Source organism: Oncorhynchus nerka, linkage group LG2, assembly GCF_034236695.1.
Source record: "Oncorhynchus nerka isolate Pitt River linkage group LG2, Oner_Uvic_2.0, whole genome shotgun sequence".
NCBI classification, from domain to species: Eukaryota; Metazoa; Chordata; class Actinopteri; order Salmoniformes; family Salmonidae; genus Oncorhynchus; species Oncorhynchus nerka.
The window spans coordinates 78,665,202-78,689,520 of NC_088397.1; the positions used below are offsets into that span (position 1 = coordinate 78,665,202).

The 24,319-nt window shown below is 42.8% G+C and overlaps 1 protein-coding gene across 1 annotated transcript in view; it reads right to left on the bottom strand.

The window, feature by feature from the left end:
• The window catches only part of LOC115131694 (voltage-dependent L-type calcium channel subunit alpha-1D-like), a 190,148-nt gene extending 167,346 nt beyond the window's left edge, over positions 1-22,802 (bottom strand). The window contains exons 1-3 of the mRNA XM_065003103.1: positions 22,578-22,802; positions 17,693-18,114; positions 16,587-16,692 (exon numbers count right to left, since the gene is read on the bottom strand). Coding sequence (XP_064859175.1) covers positions 16,587-16,692; positions 17,693-17,967 — 381 coding nt within the window. The 5' untranslated portion in view covers positions 17,968-18,114; positions 22,578-22,802. The remainder of the gene's footprint in view (positions 1-16,586; positions 16,693-17,692; positions 18,115-22,577) is intronic.
• Positions 22,803-24,319: the final 1,517 nt, after the last annotated feature.

The window sequence follows — 24,319 nt, forward strand, 5'->3', positions numbered from 1 at the left end:
GACCACACCACGTCTCGTTAACCATAAAGCATACGCCCCCGCCCCTCTTCTTACCAGAAAGATGTTTGTTTCTGTCGGCGCGATGCGTGGAGAAACCAGCTGGCTGCACCGACTCCGATAGCGTCTCTCGAGTGAGCCATGTTTCCATGAAGCAAAGAACGTTACAGTCTCTGATGTCCCTCTGGAATGCTACCCTTGCTCGGATTTCATGAACCTTGTTGTCAAGAGACTGGACATTGGCGAGAAGTATGCTAGGGAGTGGTGCTCGATGTGCCCGTCTCCGGAGTCTGACCAGAAGACCGCTTCGTTTCCCTCTTTTACGAAGTCGTTTTTGTGTTGTTGACTGTACGTTTGTTTATTCCATGTGTAACTCTGTGTTGTTGTTTGTGTCGCACTGCTTTGCTTTATCTTGGCCAGGTCGCAATTGTAAATGAGAAGTTGTTCTCAACTGGCCTACCTGGTTAAATAAAGGTGAAATAAAAAAAATAAAAAAATAAACTTGCGAAGCCAGGACGCATCACGAATAACTAACCTAAACTAGAAACAATAATGTTTACTCTCTCTTCCTTTCATCTAATCTTTTTTTGGCTTTGATCACATCAGAACCTCTGTTTTCCCGTGTGTGCTGTTATTCATTCATCTGTGTTGCCGCTCTCGCACCACAGGCTACTTTTTTCTGATGGCAAAAAAACTAACAAAGGATGAAATGCCTAAAAAGTGACTAAGACTAAAATGTATTTTAAGACTATCTAAATCTAAAATAGCTGGCAAAATGAACAACGCCAAATACTGCAGTGCGCGAATAGATACTAGGCAAACATGCTGCTCACATGATTCAAGGACACACAGTATCATGTAGACATACTGTGCAGTACATTGTGCTGACATTATTTCTCTCTCGCTCTCTCTCTTTCTCACACACACACACACACACACGCACGCTCACACACACACGCATCCACACACGCACGCACACACACGCAAACGCACGCACACATGCATGCGCACGTGTACGCACACACACACGCGCGCACACACACACACCACTAAAACACATTTGCACTCGCACACACAGATGTAGTTAAGCATATAACCGACACATACACGTTGGCACATACAGTGAGTCATCTGTGGAGAGGCCTACTGGTTGAAGGACAGAGAAATGGAGGATGGGCTGGACACACTGCTCTCAAACAGAAATGGGATGTTTCGAACAAGGGATGTGCATGCATGTGTGTGTGTGTGCGTGTGCACATGTGTGTCCTGTGTGCATAAGTACAGGTTAACTTTCTGCCTCAGAGCTGCATAGCATATTATTGCATGAGCACCAGATCACCTGTGGAAAAGTCAAGACAGTGTGACGACGGCAGAAACCTCCTCCTGCTCCCATGGCCTGGTGCACTTTGACATGCTGTCTTTGATAAGGACATAGATCAGATAGCAGCTGCTTCTCTGGATTGTCTAATTACACATTCAGCATATTCTCACTCTCAGTCTTATACTCGTCTAGAGATCTGGGGCCTTATGTATCAAATGTCTCAGAATATGAGTGCTGATCGTGGAACAGGTCTTCCCTGCCTGTGTAACCTTTTTCACTGTGATCTTAAAAGGCAAATCTGATCATAAATTAGCACACTTACTCTGAGATGCTTGAAATATCTGGGTCCCTGAGCATGTTGATGGTATTTCAATGAGACCTGGATGTTAGTGGTTTTAACCATAACTAGAAAACATGATTGGGCATACTAGTTAGATTACCTGATTCATTCATTCATATGTTCAGTAATTCATAATTTGACTCCTTCAACTAATCATTGCAGGAGCCTAACTTACATGATATATGATATAGATACAGTGGGGCAAAAAAAGTATTTAGTCAGCCACCAATTGTGCAAGTTCTCCCACTTAAAAAGATGAGAGAGGCCTGTAATTTTCATCATAGGTACACTTCAACTATGACAGACAAAATGTGATTTTTTTTCACCAGAAAATCACATTGTAGGATTTTGAATGAATTTATTTGCAAATTATGGTGGAAAATAAGTATTTGGTCACCTACAAACAAGCAAGATTTCTGGCTCTCACAGACCTGTAACTTCTTCTTTAAGAGGCTCCTCTGTCCTCCACTTGATACATTTAACATTTACATTTAAGTCATTTAGCAGACGCTCTTATCCAGAGCGACTTACAAATTGGTGCATATAAAAGACACCTGTCCACAACCTCAAACAGTCAGAAACAAACAGAAACAAAATTATTGACCTGCACCAGGCTGGGAAGACTGAATCTGCAATAGGTAAGCAGCTTGGTTTGAAGAAATCAACTATGGGAGCAATTATTAAGAAATGGAAGACATACAAGACATACGTGCTTCTACACCTGCATTGCTTGCTGTTTGGGGTTTTAGGCTGGGTTTCTGTACAGCACTTTGAGATATCAGCTGATGTACGAAGGGCTATATAAATACATTTGATTTGATTTTGATTTGATACAAGACCACTGATAATCTCCCTCGATCTGGGGCTCCACGCAAGATCTCACCCCGTGAGGTCAAAATTATCACAAGAACGGTTACCATCAGTAACACACTACGCCGCCAGGGACTCAAATCCTGCAGTGCCAGACGTGTCCCCCTGCTTAAGTCAGTACATGTCCAGGCCCATCTGAAGTTTGCTAGAGAGCATTTGGATGATCCAGAAGAAGATTGGGAGAATGTCATATGGTCAGATCAAACCAAAATATAACTTTTTGGTGAAAACTCTACTCGTCGTGTTTGGAGGACAAAGAATGCTGCGTTGCATCCAAAGAACACCATACCTACTGTGAAGCATGGGGGTGGAAACATCATGCTTTGGGGCTGTTTTTCTGCAAAGGGACCAGGACGACTGATCCGTGTAAAGGAAAGAATGAATGGGGCCATGTATCGTGAGATTTTGAGTGAAAACCTCCTTCCATCATCAAGGGCATTGAAGATGAAACGTGGCTGGGTCTTTCAGCATGACAATGATCCCAAACACACCGCCCGGGCAACGAAGGAGTGGCTTCGTAAGAAGCATTTCAAGGTCCTGGAGTGGCCTAGGCAGTCTCCAGATCTCAACCCCATAGAAAATCTTTGGAGGGAGTTGAAAGTCTGTGTTGCCCAGCAACAGCCCCAAAACATCCCTGCTCTAGAGGAGATCTGCATGGAGGAATGGGCCAAAATACCAGCAGCAACAGTGTGTGAAAACCTTGTGAAGACTTACAGAAAACGTTTGACCTCTGTCATTGCCAACAAAGGGTATATAACAAAGTATTGAGATAAACTTTTGTTATTGACCAAATACTTATTTTCCACCATCATTTGCAAATAAATAAATTTAAAATCCTACAATGTGATTTTCTGGATTTTTTTCCCTCATTTTGTCTGTCATAGTTTTAGTGTACCTATGATGAAAATTACAGGCCTCTCTTATCTTTTTAAGTGGGAGAACTTGCACAATTGGTGGCTGACTAAATACTTTTTTGCCCCGCTGTACATGAATTCCCATTAACATTCTATAGGGATAAATAGGCCCAGTGTTTCCTTCTAGACAAGACAGGCTGGACGGGCATGCATTGTCTATCAATGCCCTGCTTTACCACCCACACATAAACACACACACGCATGTGCACGCACATTAGGGATAACGAGAAGGGGGTGTCGTAGCGTGAGCCACAAATGAGCAGTTAGTTAAGTGACTAAACACACACTTCTGCCATCATCTCCACTGGAGTCCAGAGACACTGCTGCCACGCCAGCTACAGTTACAGCCACAGCCAACCTCCACTGTCACAGACACATGGAAAAACACACACACACACACACACAACCTCGGTCACATACTCCTCTGACACGACACACGCCATGTGAAAACCAAAATACCACAAGAGGCTAACAGACGGTAAACAGTACATGTAACCAACAGAACGCCCATATAAACAACAAGGCAAAGCTGTGGTATCACAGGATGTGTTTCTGTTCTAGCAGTCTGCCTGATCGATGTTACTGTACTGGACCATCTGTGCTGTGGTCCCCCTAATCTGTACTTCACCCATGGTCATTTCAGTCTCCATTGGATCATCTAGTACGGGCTGTTCAATTCCGGTCCTGAAAGGCTGAAACACTTCTGGTTTTTGATTCTACCTGGTAGTTTGTTGCACTCACCTGGTGTCCCAGGTCTGAATCAGTCCCTTATTAGAAGGAGAGGATGAAATCAGAAGTGTTTGGGCCCTCCAGGACCGACATTGAAAAGCCCTGATCTAGTATATCTGCGGTCATTTCAGACTATTGGTATATCTGCGGTCATTTCAGACTATTGGTATATCTGCGGTAATTTCAGACTATCGGTATATCTGCAGTCATTTCAGACTATTGGTATATCTGTGGTCATTTCAGACTATTGATATATCTGCGGTCATTTCAGACTTGGTATATCTGCAGTCATTTCAGACTATTGGTATATCTGCGGTCATTTCAGACTTATTGGTTTATCTGCGGTCATTTCAGGCTATTTGTATATCTGCGGTCATTTCAGACTATTGGTTAATCTGCGGTCATTTCAGACTATTGGTATATCTGCGGTCATTTCAGACTATCGGTTTATCTGCGGTCATTTCAGACTATTGATATATCTGTGGTCATTTCAGACTATTGGTATATCTGCGGTCATTTCAGACTATTGGTATATCTGCGGTCATTTCAGACTATTGGTATATCTGCGGTCGTTTCAGACTATTTGTATATCTGCGGCCATTTCAGACTATTGGTATATCTGCGGTCATTTCAGACTATTGGTATATCTGCAGTCATTTGAGACTATATTCGTTCACCTAATACCGTCATTTCATTCTCGGCTAGTTTCTTTGCGGTCAATTTAGTCTCCACAAGTCAGTGTCATTTTGTCCCCATTGGGTGAGGTGAATTAAAGTGAATAGTATTGTCCAACAACAGTGATACAGACACACACACTAACATGATAGCAGCCAGAATGCTCCATGTGCATGTTGCCCTATGAAGGTTAAAACGTATGAATCATATACACAGTGAAAAGGTCATTGTTCCAGGGTGCTTTCTGCTCAGCTATCTTCAGCAGGAGGAGCTGCCTCCCGGGAGCACTGAGTCTTACAGAGAGCAATTCACAAATGACCTTAAAACAGGAAGGATGGGGCAGACAGGACCCATGTCACCCTGGCTGTTTCCCAGACAGGTGGAGACAGGCAACACTCTCTCAGACAGGTGTGTGACTGTTCTTCAATAAGGTGGCTGTTAGAGCCTTTCAGGGTGATCATTCCAAACTTTTTGACAAGGAAGTTATCAGGAACAAGCAATGTTTTCCACATATATAATTGATACACATTGAATGTATATTTATACAGTAATGATTACTGAAACATTTTCTAATCTGGGACTTGAACTCACAACCTCTTGGTTCATGGCATTCTGACCTTCCTGCTACACCGCCATGTCTGTGTCAATTATCAGTTCATCTGACTATTCTCACATCATTGATTTGATTTACTTATTTAAGCAATTGTAGTTTTTTTTGTATAGTTGTCTAATGTTGGTGGGTCATATTACTCTGTTTTAACGGTACTCCTGAATCACTATGATCAATCAAATAGTTTTTCTTGAGTGTACTTTTAACAGAGCTGAGATTTACATTGAAGCGAAAAGTGTAGCAATACAGGTGAAATCAGTTATTGACACACATGGTGGCGTAGCAGGAAAATTGGACTGCAGTCAACCAAGAGGTTGTGAGTTCAAATCCCAAGTGAGGAGATGTTGAATAATAACTGCTGTATAAATGAACATCCACAATGTAATCATGTACATTGAAAACATTCTATGTTACAAGTAACGAATTCTACATATTTTGTTTAGGTAAGATGCCCAAAATATAGAGTTGAACAGACATATGAGACCATTTGCGAAAACACATTAAGTTAACACTTTAAGTTACAGTTTTTTACAATCACTTTGGAACTAATTTCGGAACCTTGATGTCCTTTTTCAAAACTCTAGACACAAAACTCACAACCAATGATCAAAATGCAAATTTCTCAAAACTCTTAACACTTTTTCCAATTGCTTGGATACAATACACATAAAGCTAAGATCATTTGTTCATTGAACTAAAATCACCTGTTCAGAATGACACATCTTAAAACATCAAAGTATTACCATTTTAAAATGCAATTCACACATTACATCTGAAATGACTGTCTATTAATTTCATTATAATGATCTAACTATCAATTGATACAACTGCTCAAAATGATAAGTAACTGTTGCGTTACTCTTAATGCATAGTTTTACGGAAACTGACGAACAATATTCCATGTTTAGATCATGAAAGTTTCAGGATAACGAGATACATTGACACCAATTACCGTGGAACATGAACCAATTGGACTTCATTATCTATGGATGTAATGTTTCATCGTCATTCTTTATCGGACACTGATTCTATGGTCCCATGTACCACTTTTCCAGACCATGTTTTCAGATTTGACATTACTTTACACTCACCGGCCACTTTATTAGGTACACCTATCTAGTACTGGGTAGGACCCCCTTTTGCCTCCACAACAGCCTGAATTATTCACGGTGTTGTACGTTAAGAGATGCCCTTCTGCACACCACTGTTTTAAACAGATGTTATTTGAGCATGTGGCCTTTCTGTTAGCTTGAATGAGGACATTCTCCTCTGACCTCTCTCATTAACAAGGTGTTTTTGCCCGCAGAACTGCCGCTCACTGAATGTGTCTTGTTTATCGCACCATTCTCTGTAAACTCTAGAGACTGTAGTGCGTAAAAATCCCAGGAAGGCAGCTGTTTCTGAGATTCTGGAATCACCATGTGTGGCATCAACAATCAGACCACGGTCAAAGTTGCTTAGATTACTCATCTTGTCCATTCTAATGTTTGGTCAAACAACATCTAAAGCTCCCTACTCTATATACTCTATATATTGAGGTGCAGGCAGCCACATGATTCGCTGTTCGAATGTAACCTTCCTTGATGAGCTAAATCAGGTCTGTAGAGCTGTAGGTATGACCTATGTCATTGCGTGGGATAATGTCAGGTTCTACCATGCTCAAATAGTGCAAGTATGGTTTCAAGCCCATCCACAATTTACCACCCTGTACTTACCCCCATACTCTCCTTTCCTTAACCCGGTTAAGGAATTTTTCTCCACATGGAGGTGGAAGGTATATGATAGGCGCCCTCACGAACAAGCCGCCCTTCTCAAGGCCATGGATGACGCATGCAATGACATCACGGCAAGCCAGTGTCAGGCCTGGATTCGCCATGCCCGAAGATTCTTCCCAAGATGTTTGGCTAATGAAAACATCCATTGTGATGTGGATGAGAACCTGTGGCCAAATCTACAAGACAGGGTTGATGGATATAGAAGTACAGTAATCAATATTTTGTTTTGCTTTTTACAGTAAGCCAGGTGAGGAACACTGCAGTTGACCTTTTGACCTGCAGTTGACCTGCAGTTGACTGTTTTTTCTTTTTTTGTTGCTCATTATTTTTGCTTTGATTCAAAGAAAACAATGTTGTGATTTTATTGTATTTCATCAATAAATGTCATATTTTGTTCAAGGATTCCACTGTGTCTGTAGTATTCTCTCTACTAGTTATTTTACAGTGATGTATTTACGTGTAGTAGCATAATGAAACATGTATCACATATTTTGTACTACAATATTTAATGATTGTATGAACGACTACACAGTGAAACTATCGGTATCTTGTGTGTGGGTGATCTAAATTAATGTTCCTAAGGTATTTCATGATAAATAAGTTACTTGAATCAATGATTCTGCAAGTGCAAGGTTTCTTTAAAGATATGAATGCACAATACAATGTTTTGAACATTACAAGTGATGACCGTTTTGAGTTTTGTGTCTAGAGTTTTGAAAAATGACCACAAGGTTCTGAAATTAGTGCCAAAGTGATTGTTAAAAACTGTAAAGTTTAAGAATGTTTGCTTATGTTTTCTCATGTTGGAGCTAACTAAAAAGGGCAAGTTCAGGTAACACTGACCAAGTATTTTTTTTTGAAAGGCTGTAGAACCAGTTACTTAATAATATGAAATTGAAACAACTAGATTTTTTTTACAGTGTATTAGAGCAGGAAGTCAAGTTGGTCAACCATGGCGGACCATGACGAATCGTGCTTTTGGAAATGCCCTGTGTGTGTGTGTGTGTGTGTGTGTGTGTGTGTGTGTGTGTGTGTGTGTACATTCAGCCCTATTATTATGGACTCCCTTCTGCCTCCTGGTGGTTGTGGAACTCCAGTCCTCCAGCCTTGTCTTACTGCCTGAGGAGGAAATTGATTTCTATTTATAATGAGCTGCTTGCTGCTGCAGTAAACCAAGCTTTACTAACGATGCTGGCAAGCTGTAAGGCCCACTCTCCAAACCAGGGCAACATGATTCTGCAGCACACTGCAATGGGTCGTGTTCATTACTGGGTCGTGTTCATTACTACACACAAAACATTTTGCAACGGAAAGTGAAAACAAGTGTTTCTTATTGGGCAAATTCAGGTAGGTCCCTCCACATTTCCTTCCATTTGGTTCCTAGTGAATATGACTCTGTTCTAAACACATATCTCATCCATCCACAGAAGCTAGTCTATGGCCGAGTCTGAAATGGCACCCTATTCCCTGTATAGCAGTGCACTAATTTCAGCCAGAGCCACAGTGGCCATAGGGCCCTGCCCAAAAGTAGTGCACTATATAGGGAATAGTATGCCATTTATGTGTGATTAGATAGTGATAGTTTCGGGCAGAACGCTTTTCCTCACAGCTGCACCTCTCTGAGTAGTTGTTTCAAAACATATCAGTAAGGAGCTCACCGTTGGTTTCTCCCACAGAGCTTTAGTCTATGTTCCTCCTCTCTCCGTTCTTTAAAAGATGTCAGCTCGCTGAGCTCAAAGTAAGCTACTGAGTTTAACGGTACGGTGAGACCTCTCCCCCAACCCCTCTCCCTGTGTTAGGGAGACATCCGTAGAACTCACCTCACAGCTTTGATGCTATTTGCAGCGTGTCTCTCTGTCTGTCTGTCTCTCTGTGCTACTGTATATGTTGCGACTGGAGCTGTAACCCAGTTACACTGAGTCTGTCTCTGAATCTAATCTGCATGGCATTAGAGCCTCGTGATAGGAAGATAGGATCCAGGGGACTCGCCTGGTTGGCCCTCTCTGACAGCTAGGCCAACCACCCTGACCCTGTGCCATCCCCTTGCCATCATGGCTCTCCCAACATCAGCAGGCCAGCCCACATATGGGCCTGCATTGGGAGCTGCAGTGTGTGTGTGTGTGTGTGTGTGTGTGTGTGTGTGTGTGTGTGTGTGTGTGAGTGTGTGGTGAGTGAGTGAGTGAGTGAGTGAGTGAGTGAGTGAGTGAGTGAGTGAGTGAGTGAGTGAGTGAGTGAGTGAGTGAGTGAGTGAGTGAGTGAGTGAGTGAGTGAGTGAGTGAGTGAGTGAGTGAGTGAGTGAGTGAGTGAGTGAGTGAGTGAGTGAGAGAGTGAGAGTGAGAGAGAGTGAGTGTGTAGAGTCGTGTGAGTGTGCATAGAGTCAGTGTAGAAATGGAATAGAAGAGTTAATAGGGCCTCCTGAGTGGCACAGCGGTCTAAGACACTACATCTCAGTGCTAGAGGCATCACTCAGATACCCTGGTTTGAATCCTGCTGTCTCACAACCGGCCGTGATTGGGAGTCCCATAGGGTGGCACACAATATGCTCAGAGTCGTCCAGGTTTGGCCGGTGTAGGCAGTCATTGTAAATAAGAATTTGTTCTTAACTGACTTGCCTAGTTAAATAAAGATTACACGTAGGAGGATAGGATATTGGCCATTTGGTTTACAACCTCGCATGGAGGGATTTTCCCAGCCCGCATGGATCATTTCGTTCTTAATAAGCTTAAACTTGTCATTAGATTTTGATATTGTTGGTTCTCTCTCATTATTAGTCCCCTGCTACCTTAAGTTTTTAGGCTGCAGAATATTTCAAAGTTGTAGTGTATTAAAGGTTTAAAAAGGCTTCTAAAGTTTGTAATTTCCACTTAAAAAAGCACTGCTTTGGTAGAATTATCCACTCTGTCTGGCCTACATTTCTCTATTGCGTTCTGTATATGAGATATTTATTCAAATAGAATTTAGCAAATAGGAATAGGCAAATTACTTGGAAGGTCAATTGTGTGCTGCCCTGCTGTACGCCGTGAGACTCGTTATTTACTGTGAGCCGCAAGTCAAATTCAAATAGACTAAACCATCGTCTGTCACATCCCGATATGGTCACCATCGACGATGGCTCAGATTCAGATTCAGATTCAGATCAACTTTATTTTCCCAGAAGGGGGAAATTCATTTGGCTGTCAATCATCGTAGACAGACGACGCTATCGTAATATAGCCCAACCCTATTATTCACTACCCAAAGTACACACCAGTGACAAATATCAACAAACAAAAAACTGGAGAATTAATGTAAAAAAGGCCAGTGCAGTAGATGGATAAAGACAATACCGGAGCTCTGGACAATTTTAACTAGAGCTCTGGTAAAAAGTAGTGCATATGCAGGGAACTGGGTGCCTTTTAAGATGCAGACAGTCTGGAGTTTCTGGTAGCGGCCGAGCTGAGGCGGTGGTGGGAGATTCCCTGGTACTCTGAGTCCAATATGCGATATATATAATGACATGTCTAATCCTCAGCATGGCCTCATGCGTGGCTAAGTAGCAGTCAGAGGCCAGGCGGGCGGGAAAGCATGAGGATGTAGTGGAGGGTGTGTGTGTTTCCGTATATGTGTGCGTGCATGTGGATCTTTGTCAGCACAGCAATTGCTCATTAGCTGCCATTTAGATACATCCCCACCCACCCAATCCTTCCCTCACATAACAATACGACCATCCCACAGTTGCTGGGCACAGTGAAAGCTATACGTCTGTGGAGTGACTTCATAGCCACTCTACAGAATATAGACATAACATAAGGTGTACTGAAGCCTACATTAATATCACATAGAGTCGACTTTTAGTATGACACTATAGTTTGTTCCCCTATGAGGTTGAATCAAGAAGGCTGACGTTTTACATATTCCTAACCAATTGTGATTTTTTTGTTCATTTCTTTGCGTTGTTTGTAACTTATTTTTTTACTTATTTGGTACATAATGTTGCTACGACCGTCTCTTATGACCGAAACTAACTTCTAGACATCAGGAATGAGATTACTCACCATGGACTGGCAGAATCCTTTTTTCCTTTAACGAGTGACGAGCCCAATGCGGAAAATATACTGCTTTTCGGGAACAGGCCAAGATACCCGTGATTTGCGTGGAGAGAAGGTGGAGAAAATGGGGTCAGAGGGTGGGCTGCCTTCTGAGAATTTGTAGGTGATCGAACAAACCCCCACTTCCTTCCATTCTGCTAGCCAACATGCAATCTTGAGAAAATAAAATCGATGACCTACGTGGAAGATTGAACTACCAACGGGAAATTCAAAACTGTAATATCTTATGCTTCACGGAGTCGTGGCTGAATGACAACATTATCAACATACAGCTGGCTGGATATACGCTGTATTGGCAGGATAGAACAGCGGCGTCTGGTAAGACAAGGGGCAGTGGACTATGTATTTTTGTAAATAACAGCTGGTGCACGATATCTAGGGAAGTCTCGAGATTTTGCTTGAGTATTTCATGATAAGCTGTAGACCACACATGATAAACTGAAGACCACACTATCTACATAGAGAGCTTTCATCTGTATTTTTTGTACCTGTCTAAATACCACCACAGACTGATGCTGCCACTAAGGCCACAATGAATGAGCTGTATTCTGCCATGAGCAAACAGGAAAACACTCACCCAGATGCGGCGCTCCAAGTAGCTGGGGACGCATACAAAGCTCTCCCTTGCCCTCCATATGGCAAATCTGACCATAATTATATCCTCGTGATTACTGCTTACAAGCAAAAACTAAAGCAGGAAGCACCAGTGACTCGGTCAATAAGAAAGTGGTCAGATGAAGCAGATGCCAAGCTACAGGACTGTTTTGCTGGCACAGACGGGAATACTGTATGTTCCGGTATTCCTCTGATGGCATTGAGGAGTACACCACATCAGTCACTGGCGTCCCCACAGTGACCGTACCTACACACCCCAACCAAAAGCAATGGATTAGAGGCACAGCCGAGAGCTGCCCAGTGACTGACACGAGCCAACCAGATGAGCTAAACTACTTTCATGCTCGCTTCGAGGAAAATAACACTGAAACATGCATGAGAGCACCATCTTTATTTTTTTATTTTATTTTACCTTTAGGCAAGTCAGTTAAGAACAAATTCTTATTTTCAATGACTGCCTAGGAACAGTGGGTTAACTGCCTGTTCAGGGGCAGAACGACAGATTTGTACCTTGTCAGCTCGGGGGTTTGAACTTGCAACCTTCCGGTTACTAGTCCAACGCTCTAACCACTAGGCTACCCTGCCGCCCCATGAGTCTTCTGTTCCGGAAGACTGTGTGATCACGCTCTCCACAGCCGATGTGAGTAAGACCTTTAAACAGGTCAACATTCACAAGGCCGCAGGGCCAGATGGATTACCAGGACGTGTACCGAAAGCATGCGCTGATCAACTGGCAAGTGTCTACACTGACATTTTCAACCTCTCCCTGTCTGATTCTGTAATACCAATATGTTAGAAGCAGACCACCATAGTCCCTGTGCCCAAGAACACTAAGGTAATCTACCTAAATGACTACTGACCCATAGCACTCACGCCTGTAGCAATGAAATGTTTTGAAAGGCTGGTCATGGCTCACATCAACACCATTATCCCAGAAACCTTAGACACAATCCAGTTTGCATACTACCCTAACAGATCCACAGATGACGCAATCTCTATTCCACTCCACACTGCCCTTTCCCACCTGGACAAAAGGAACCCCTATGTGAGAATGCTATTCATTGACTACAGCTCAGCGTTCAACATCATAGTGCCCTCAAAGCAAATCAATAAGCTAAGGACCCTGGGATTAAACACCTCCCTCTACAACTGGATCCTTGACTTCCTGACGGCCCGCCACCAGGTGGTAAGTGTAGGTAACAACACATCCTCAACACAGGGGCCCCTCACACACCCTCAACACAGGGGCCCCTCAGGGGTGCGTGCTCAGTCCTCTCCTGCACTCATGACTACTGTTCACTCATGACTTCACGGCCAAGCACAACTCCAACACCATCATTAAGTTTGCCGATTATACAACAGTGGTAGGCCTGATCACTGACAACAACGAGACAGCCTATAGGGAGGAGGTCAGAGTCCTGGCCGTGTGGTGCCAGAACAACAACCTCTCCCTCAAGGCGATCAAGACAAAGGAGATGATTGTGGACTACAGGAAAAAGAGGACCGAGCACGCCCCCATTCTCATCGACGGGGCTGCAGTGGGGCAGGTTGAGAGCTTCAAGTTCCTTGGTGTCCACATCACCAACAAACTAACATGGTCCAAGCACACCAAGACAGTCATGAAGAGGGCGCGACAAAACCTATTCCCCCTCAGGAGACTGAAAAGATTTGGCATGGGTCCTCAGATCCTCAAAAGGTTCTACAGCTGCACCATCGAGAGCATCCTGACTGGTTGCATCACTGCCTGGTATGGAAACTTCTCGGCCTCCGACCGCAAGGCGCTACAGAGGGTAGTGCGTATGGCCCAGTACCTCACTGGGGCCAAGCTTCCTGCCATCCAGGACCTCTACACCAGAGGACGGCGCTAAAAATTGTCAATGACTCCAGCCACCCTAGTCATAGACTGTTCTCGGCAGGGTAGCCTAGTGGTTAGAGCATTGGACTAGTAAACGGAAGGTTGCAAGTTCAAATCCCTGAGCTGAGCTGACAAAGTACAAATCAGACACAAATCTGTCGTTCTGCCACTGTTCCTAGGCCGTAATTGAAAATAAGAATTTGCTCTTAACTTACTTGCCTAGTTAAATAAAGGTTTAAAAAAAATAGACTGTTCTCTTTGCAAGCGGTACTGGAGTGCCAAGTCTAGGTCCAAGAGGCTTCTAAACAGCCACAAGACTCCTGAACATCTGATCAAATGGCTACCCAGACTATTTGCACTGCTCCCCCCCTTTACACCACTGTTACTCTCTTTTGTTATCATCTATGCATAGTCACTTTAATAACTCTACCTACATGTACATATTACTTCAACTAACCGGTGCCCCCCCCCCCCCCCCCCCGCACATTGACTCTGTACCGGTACCCCCCTGTATATAATCTTGCTATTGTTATTTTACTGCTGCTCTTTAATTACTTGTTACTTGTATTTCTTACTCTTGCTCATATTATTTTTATACTGCATTGTTCGTTAGGGGTTCGTAAGTATTTGTTGCATTTGGCGCATGTGACTAATAACATTTGATTTGATTTAATCATCATTCTATCATATGAACATAAGATAAGGTATAATGTAGCCTACATACCTACACCGAGTGTACAAAACATTAAGAACACCTTCCTAATATTTAGTTGCAGTTGACACAAACCGGTGTACCTGGCACCTACTACCATACCCCATTCAAAGGTACTTTGCCCATTCACCCTCTGAATGTCACACATACATTGTGTATGTGTCTCCATGTCTCAATTGTCTCAAGGCTTAAAAATCCTTCTTTAACCTGTCTCCTCCCCTTCATTTACACTGATTAAAGTCAATTTAACAGGTGACATCAATAAGGGATCATAGCTTTCACCTGGATTCTTCATGGGAATAGCAGTGTTCCTAATGTATGCTACATACATTCCATAGAGTCAACTTGAACCATAGTTAACTCCAGGGCCATACATACTTTATATATGGCCCTGGTTTACTCCCCAGAACTATCAGATCAGATCCCCTGTTACATTTCATCTGTCTTTTAATTCATTTTTGTATGGGTGGCCCCTGCGGGAAATGAACTAACAAATCCCGACATTGCAAGCGCCATGCTTTACCAACTGAGACATACAAGACAACATTTTTGCCTTATACTCATACTGATATGAGCATCGCAATCCCCTCACTAAGAAGATGCACTTTCGTCCTCCTAACAACATGTAGTTTAACACCAACCAAGATTACACAATAATGTAGCACAGACTGTATTGTCCCTGATGACCTACTTTCCTCCGCCTATGCACCACTGTGCAAACAAATACCCTGGGGTCACCCTCCTGGAGGTCACATTGGCAAGCATTACACCACACTTCTCCTCTCAAGTAGTACATCTTGGTATCTTACAGTATAACGTCGTCGTACAATCACAGCATAACTGCAGTATAAACCCCACACATCTTTTAAAGCAGTAGTTGTGTTGAGTTTTACAAAACTGGACAGCTTCAACTAGCCTTCTATCACTCTCACACAATCCTACTTTCTCTCTCTTTTTGTCTGTCTGTCTGTCTGTCTGTCTGTCTGTCTGTCTGTCTGTCTGTCTGTCTGTCTGTCTGTCTGTCTGTCTGTCCTGCCTGCCTGCCTGCCTGCCTGTCTGTCTGTCTGTCTGTCTGCCTGCCTGTCTCTCTCTCTCTCTCTCTGTTTCTCTCTCTCCCCCTCTCTCTCTCTCTCAGACATAACATTACGTGAACATCCAGCAGTCCGCTCTCTCTGCAGTCAGACATACGATCTCTTCATGAATCATTAAACACTCCAGCTAAATTCTGCTCATGTACAAATCCAAATGTCTGTTGTCTCGCCAGTGGACTTTGCACACACTCTCATACTTTCTCTCAGCTGTAGAAGCATTGCTTTGAACACTACATCACCCATAATTCATCAGCCTACACAGACACACTGTCAGACTAACATGCACAGGGAGCATAGAGAGCGGTGGTGCAGAGATGGGGATTTCTAAAAATAAAAAGCTGAATGAAATTCCAGTGCACTGCAAGCATGGAGATGATTCTCTCTGTAGCCAAAGCTTGGACTCATAGTCTCTGTGGTTACACAATAACAATCTTCAAAGAGGATATACACACACATTGACACATCTAAAGCAAGATATTACATGTATTATACATAAATAAAGTATGACCATTGACCAGAAACCAAAAAAACGCCCATATATTCCTTTTAAACATGTCCTGACAACCGCTAGTCCTACAACCAGACACAGCCATTACATCTGAGCAGGGTACAACATAACAACCTGAAAACAAACTGAGGGTATCTTATATCCTACAGCACCTCCATAGAGACTTCAATGACACCATAAGTCATCTGCACCATGAATGATGTTACTGTCAGAGTACACAGCAGCAACCCAAGCAGTGATTCACAGTAGCAGCTGAAAACAGCAAAGCACAGAATTCTCTAGGCTCTGGGGTGAAGTGTCCCCTAGGAACAGATCTAGGATCAGCTTCCCCTCCCCCAATCCTAACCTTAACCATTAGTGGTCAGCATCTAGGGGCAACTTCCCCCTACAGAGCACAATAGAAGTTAAAGGTATTGCAATGGGATTCGAAGGTCATGGGGTTAATTAGGGGAGTCAGGAGTAATGTTGACATATGAATGTACTCACCAGGTCATGGTTGGTGGAGTTGGAGTCATCCTGAGGGAAGGGGATATACACAGCTAAGGCCATACAGTTGGCAAATATAGCAATTAATATAAAGATATCAAATGGCCTGGAAGAGAAGGTTAAGGGAAAAACATCAAAGCAGTGGATCACATAAATATATTCACAGTGCCAACATGTGACTATTTCCTGTTCAAATTATAGTCAACAAACACAGATAGTTCTAGTCAAAGATATGGAAATTACAGGAGTAAAAAAAGTCAGAACAACATTCAAAATGCAACTTTGCAATTCAGCACTAAATAACATGAGATAATGTGCCTTGTTATCACAGTGTTCTGATGACTGTGTCTTCTGGAGCAGCAGAGTCCCAGCAGAGGCTGACACACACACAGCTGTGTCTTGTCACTGAGTCACCCTCTGTTATTACAAGCCCCACCAGTATTTTCGGATTTAGGACGTGGTGACTTTCACTGTGCCTTGGGAGGCAGCAAAAAATGACTTTGTTTAAAAAAAAAATCACCTCCAGTTGACTATTCTCTAGCATGAACCTCTGAAAAAACACAAAGTGTAGAATGATTCACACCTCAGTGGCTATAGCAGTCAAATAATGTGTTTTTGCATTCCCTGCTGCAGTATACTACCTACGCTCGAACAAACTGATTCAAAGTAAACGTTGACTTGCTGTTTCACTTTCATATTCTGTGTTGGGTAGTGAGTCACAGGCTGCAGTGAGATTAACATGAAGCAGTGTCTCTCGTCTAGTTGTACTGGAGTCTGAGGGGTAATGGAGACGGGATACAGTCTCTCCACATGGCTAAGTTAATGCTAGGCAGCTACAGTTAGGCATGGGCTAGGTGCAACTCAGAGTTAGCCAACTGTACTGTTCAGAAGTAAATCAGGAATTGGTGCATGGGTGGAAGTTCTCGTGACGGCCCTGAATCGACCCTAACTGAGCTCATGATGGTTCTTCTCATGTACTCACATACACATCACAACACACTCTAAAGAACACGGCATAGATTACTGACATCCAGACATCCCCCCCCCCCCCCACACACACACACACACACACCCACACACACACTGTGGTCCATTGTAAAGGATACTTCCACTCCACCAGGCTGATGCAGGCTCTTCGTATGGGGTTGTTAAGTTTGAGGCAGAACAGGGCCCTGGCAGGCCTGGTGTTGGCGTTGCTGCCCTGTTTCTTGCTTTTGGCGTACTGCGCCCGCTTCTTTTGTGCCAACGCGCCCACCGGGACGGTCGGCACCGGGACCGGGGCAGCCGTGGGGGCAGCTACCGGAGCTGCGATCGGTGGGGCGACTGGGGTTGTAGCCGGGGCTGTAGCCAGGGCCACAGGGGCGGGCCCGTTGGCGCTCATAGTGTGGGCGTGGCTCTGTGGGGCGTGTCCAGCAGCATGGATCTGCCAGGGGATTGGGCGGGGCTAGAGGTGGTGCACAGAGCTGTCTGACCAATGGGCTGGCAAGTCACCAGGGGGAGGGACTCTGGTGCTGCTGGCATAATTTGCCTGTGAGAAAGATAGAAAGGGACAAAGAGTGGTTACCAATCCATACTTTTACATAAAATTGATGATCATGATCATCACTAGCTAACATCATTAGTAGCAGGTTACTGTGGTGACTTTGTGAATAATGTTAAAAGGTAAACAACATGCACTAACAGTGTCCCCAGTCCACCTGACTGTGCTGCTGCTCCAGTTTCAACTGTTCTGCCTTATTATTATTTGACCATGCTGGTCATTTATGAACATTTGAACATCTTGGCCATGTTCTGTTATAATCTCCACCCGGCACAGCCAGAAGAGGACTGGCCACCCCTCATAGCCTGGTTCCTCTCTAGGTTTCTTCCTAGGTTTTGGCCTTTCTAGGGAGTTTTTCCTAGCCACCGTGCTTCTACACCTGCATTGCTTGCTGTTTGGGGTTTTAGGCTGGGTTTCTGTACAGCACTTTGAGATATCAGCTGATGTACGAAGGGCTATATAAATACATTTGATTTGATTTGATTTTGATTTTGGAGTTTCTGATTCAGCATCACAGACAAAAACGATTGAATCCCCACAATCTGACATTCGGTACCACAAGACAGTGGACAGCAGCCATCTCAGGTGAAGCTGCAGCAATGTTGATGGCCACTGGGAGAATCACTTGAAGATAAATAGGCTACAGGAAGGCCTCCACAGGAATCAGTCTACCCAACAAGGAGCATGAACGGTAAACTATGATGATTGATAGACTGTTTCAACCATAATTGATTTCAAACGTTTAACTTCACAATTGTTAATAATAGGTCATAATTTGGCAAAAGATGAAAATAGCCTTCTCCAGTGATCCCTTGCCATTCAACAGCTACCCCATCCAGAACCACTTCTTCATAACAACCAACAAGCCTCATGCCACTGATCTCAGGGAAGCCATTGACAAACTCAAAACCTAACTCTTATTGAAATTATTGCTACTGTGTTAGATGCGAAATAGGTTAGGCACTAATGATGTATTACATAGCCGTAGGATTTTGTAAGTCTTCCTCATATAATTTATCTTCATCCAATCGCTTGGCAGCTTTAGTCAGTGTCCTCTGTTGGAGGACATGCATGTGTCAATGTCAGTTATGAAATGTTGTCACCTTCACCACCATGCAGGGGGTAATGAGATGAGCTCACTCCTTCGGCCCAGCTACACAGTCGCACAGAGCTATCTTAAGAGGTTGTGAGTGTAATAACACTGTAAAAATACATTAATAGTATTATTAACACTGTAATAACACAGTAATGACTAAATAATTCTGTCTGACAAGACCAATAATCAAATCTACCTTATTAAAGGGTAGCAAGCATGAGTAATTTTTACTCACCAAAGTAACAACACAGAGTGGTCAAAGACTTAGTTGTAGTCACGATCTGGTTACCTATAACTACAAACAATTATTACATATTTATAGACAAATTTCCGGATATCTTCTAAACTACCCACAATGCACTATTTCTCCATGTAATATGGAAAATATACTCTGTGCTACCGAGTTCATATGCTAGCTCGTTAGCTAGTTCGAGCTGGCTAACGTTAGCATCCTCATGCTCGTCACTGACTTTGTGGCTGTGTTATCTAGTTGGAACCCGTTAGCACGGCAGGCAATGGTTGGTGCCTTCTTGATGTGGAATTAAAACTAAAGAGAAAATCATACCTGCTTACTCTAATTGTGTAGTACCTCGTCTGTTCTTCTTTTTGTTTTGCAAATGTTTTATTATGTTCTCTATGAAGTAGGCTACAGGAGTTTTGCAACTTTTGCCACCTTGGTTTAATGCTAGCGCACTAGCTGACTGACATCTGGAATCTATCTATTTTGGATTTTTATCGTTATATTGGATTTCCCTCACCTCATCCCCTTCACTTTGGTAGCTAACTCAGCCTGCACCCTTTTCAAAGTTTTACCATCGGCTGGGCCCCAGCCATTAATCTGTAAGTCTCTGCTCTCTCTGCTCTCTCTGCGGTTATATTTTAGTTGTGTTGTGTTAGTTTTGTTCTAGCTGGTCTCCAGTTGTTGGGCTCTGGCTTGCCGACCATAACCGTGGCGGTTGGCTAGGATTACTAGGCTAATACTTAGTTGGCTAAACAGCTAACATTAGCTGGCTGGCTAGCTTGCTGACTAAGATAACGGCATATGGCTAAGATTCTTTAAAACATTATTTAATTGATGGTTGACATTACATTTACATTTAAGTCATTTAGCAGACGCTCTTATCCAGAGCGACTTACAAATTGGTGCATTCACCTTATGACCTCCAGTGGAACGTTATTTGGCGTTGATAGCAACTGGCTGACTCATGCCATGCTAACATAACATTAGCAGGCTGGTAGGGATAACGTTAGCAGGCTAGTTGGCAAGAAACCTTGCAAGTTCATTTGTAACAATAAATTCATTAAGTATTTGCTTGTAAGTTGGCTGAAAATGTAACTGAAACCAGTAGTCATGAGTGCAAACGATTTGGTTGAATTTGAAGTTATACATTTGAAGTTATTTCTGTTGGAACTTACATTATAGGGAAGAGGCTGGCTTGCCGGGTCCTCCATATTATGTCACACCCCGTTAAAACATTTTCCGACATGACTTCAGCGTTTTATGTAATAACTCAAAAAATAGAAAAAGCGTGGTGTAACTTTGCATTGGGACTTTCTATGTGTATACTAATGCAAATCCATATGTTACATGTGGCTACATTTATTCTACCTACCCTTTAATAATCTTATTACACATGGTAAGAGTTGTTAATCATTCAATTCACAGTGTCAGCAAAATTACAGGGCATAGCTAATGCTGGATATCTGTTGAGTCTCATGATTGGAAAATAAGAAGAGAACCATCTCCCTCTCAAAATAGGTAAAGTGCATCAATTACATTTTTGGACAATAAAGAGTTGAGTGAAAAAGAGTGGTTTAAAACCAAAACGCACAGGCAAAGCTAATACAACTATAATGCATCTATAAAAATTGACACAATGTTGCATTATGAGGATACAAAGTTAAAGCAGCCTATCAAAGAATGTAAGCAAGGCACAAGACTAGGATATGTGTCTGGATGATGGACTGGACCATGTCATCACAACAAAGAGGGGACACAGCCATATTTGTAAACAATCCTAAATTATTATTTTTTCACTGAAAAATGCGGCCATACATATTAAAATATCACCACAGATGACATGCTGCCCGAGCCAAAAACACAGGGATAAGCTGCGTGAATTCAAAGCTGTCACTCTAATGCATCACTTGGTCAAATCAGTTGAGTAAGTCCTTGAACTGCGAGTGCTAGGCCCCGCAGAGAAAACAAGAAGAAGCTGAAAAAGGTCATATTGCCTGAATATTCCCGAGAGTTTATAAAATCTCTCAAATTTCATGGATAATAAGGATAGAGCGTTACAATCATCTTTGTCATTGAAAATAAACACATTAATGCAGAAAGCACCAAACGTTAGATTACACTATTAGAAAAAAAGAGTTCCACAGGCGTTCTGCAGCTATCCCCATATGATAACCCTTTTTGGTTCCAGGTAGAACTCTTTTGGGTTCCATGTAGAACCCTCTGTGGAAATGGTTCTACATAGAACCCAAAAGGGTTCTACCTGAAACCAAAAGGGGTTATGCAAAGGTTTCTCCTCTGGGGACAGCTGATTAACCCTTTTTGGTTCTAAATAGCAAAAACAAATCTAAGAGTGTAGTGTTGTCATTCATCCTTTAGTGTTCATTTGCTATCCATATGGAACTGTATCCTATGCAGAAGAATAGGCTTCATCAATATTATTTTGATAAATGTCCAAGTAACATTGATATAAATCGATTCGTGACACTTGAACAATACCCTTCACCAAACGTGTCCGTATTTCTCCTTGAACACACTGAGGTAGGCGTAGGCCTATTTCGTAAAATCCCTAAATACAACGGTGTAAAATGACAGCCCGGCTCTAGGCGCTCAGCGTAGAAATGGAGCAGTGCATGGCCGTCAGATAGTCCTCGCGATGCTCAGAAGAAACAGCTGGCGTTATTGCTAAGTTACAATGGGTTGGTTAAAAAGCTCACTAACGGTCGCTCCGGTCTAGGGACACGGTCTGGGGTATTTTGCCCGGTGTTTGATTCCGCGCAAAGAATTCTGTGAAAGGATACTGACGTAGTCACCGAACTTCGGTCCAAACGACAAGCATGTATCTTGTTCAGTAGGCTATTGATATTGTCATGATAAATGTGAAATAGTCTACGCAAAGCTATTCTGAGATATGCTCAACAAAATAGCAGGGAATATGAAGGGCAAATTTGGCAATACGTTTTTTTTTAAATAAAATGGACACTGTCAATTAGTTATATTGTTCTGGCATAGAAATAATGAAAACAAACGACATTACAAAAACCCTTTAAAACCCGGTGTAGCTAAGCTAACATGCTAATTTCAGACCCTATTCCATGCCACAACAAAAAAACGTACCTTTTCTGAAGACGTATTATTCGGCAGATACCTCCGTGTTATCCACTCTGTACAAGGAAATTCCAGTGCTTTTGCGGCCGAAAAAACGCAAGTCCAGTCTCAAACGGCGAATTAAAATTCATTAGCTTCAGGGCAGGAGGGACACATGCATTAATTAAGCCCTTCCATGTTGACTGTGGAAAGCAGGAGACAGGAGAGTGTGCGCGCGAGAGAACAGAGCATCCTAGTCCGCTGCGCAGCGCTGCCTGCCAGTTTATCGTCACAGCGTCAGTGAACAGTGAAATGAGCACATCAGAATCAGAGCACTCTTCCTTCTGGCTCTGTGTCCCTCCTGTTCGTGCACAAGCTTCCCTTCATTTACATGCCACGGAAAAAGTCATCATCAAAAGAGATCATGAGTATATAGCCTAGGTCTAATTATGTCTAGTCTAGCATACTTTTAATAGATTTTCATTTAGAACCTTTAGAACCAAAACTATAATCAATCATCTCAATTTGGGAGGCAAATATTAAGACACCCAAATATTGCCAAACCACTGGCACAGTGTCACTAGGAGTGCTCTGATTTAATTTCCTTGATTACCTTAAACTGAAGGTCCATGTTGATCAATCTTTGTATTATCAGTCAAACCGCTCAAATTCATTTTATGAATGAAAAATGATCAATTCCAGTTGACATGGTCCAAGTGGCATGACATATTGGAGAGAGGCTCAAGCAGCATAGTCCAGCCATACAGTGCATGGCCCGCAAATGTTATCCCCTATTCGCCTCAGACGGATAGCCTAGAATTTAAGTGACCTTTAGTGTATGTTGTTCAAACTAAAACTGTCTCAGCAGCCAGTAGAGAAAGCGAAGTTGACAAGTGTTGGAAGTAAAAGTGGACTCAATGGGGACGCACACAGCAGTGGCGAAGCAACCTATGCCATAACCCCTTTTTGGTTTGGACTTGGAATTCACTCAACTCTCCTTGGAAATGTTGGGAAATGCCTATTGTCAGACACAGTAGACAGAACAGTTGAGCTGTTGGAACGGAAGCCTATTCTACAACTCATCTTATTTACTAGGGTGGCGATACATGTGACACTAAAGACATTTACAGCCACCAAAATGTAAATCACTTCCACAAGAATTTGAATGAATGCCCACAGGCAGGCCAGAATGGTTGTGTGTGGTAATAACAGCTCCAGTGAGCATCGATTCTATGCAACACAAGGCTCCTCATTTTTTATTACCTTTATTTAACTAGGCAAGTCAGTTAAGAACAAACAAACAAACAACAGAGTTTTACCTTGTCAGCTCAGGGATACTAGTCCAACGCTCTAACCACTAGGCTACCCTGCCGCCCTTATCATGTAACACAGGGTCAAGCAGCAGTAGCCTAGCCTGTATTCAGATATAAATCTATTATGCCACATTGTGCATGTAAACATCAAGGAAACAGACCTGCTTTCTCTCCATGCATATAAAAAGGACTAATTGGCCAGCTATCTCTATGCCTGCCCTACATCAGCATGACTGTTGAGGTGATAAAGTAGTTTATCTTTCCATACACACTAAATGGAGTTTCTTGGTAGCCTGTAAGGCATTACTGTAAGAGTTTACTTTAGTGCTATGCTTATAGCATAGCCTGCTGCCTACATGATATCAGTGTTGTTTCACACCTTTACAGTATAAGGCTTATAACACCTTTATGAATACTATAAGTGTTACAGTGTTACACAAGCATCAAATTCAATAGCTG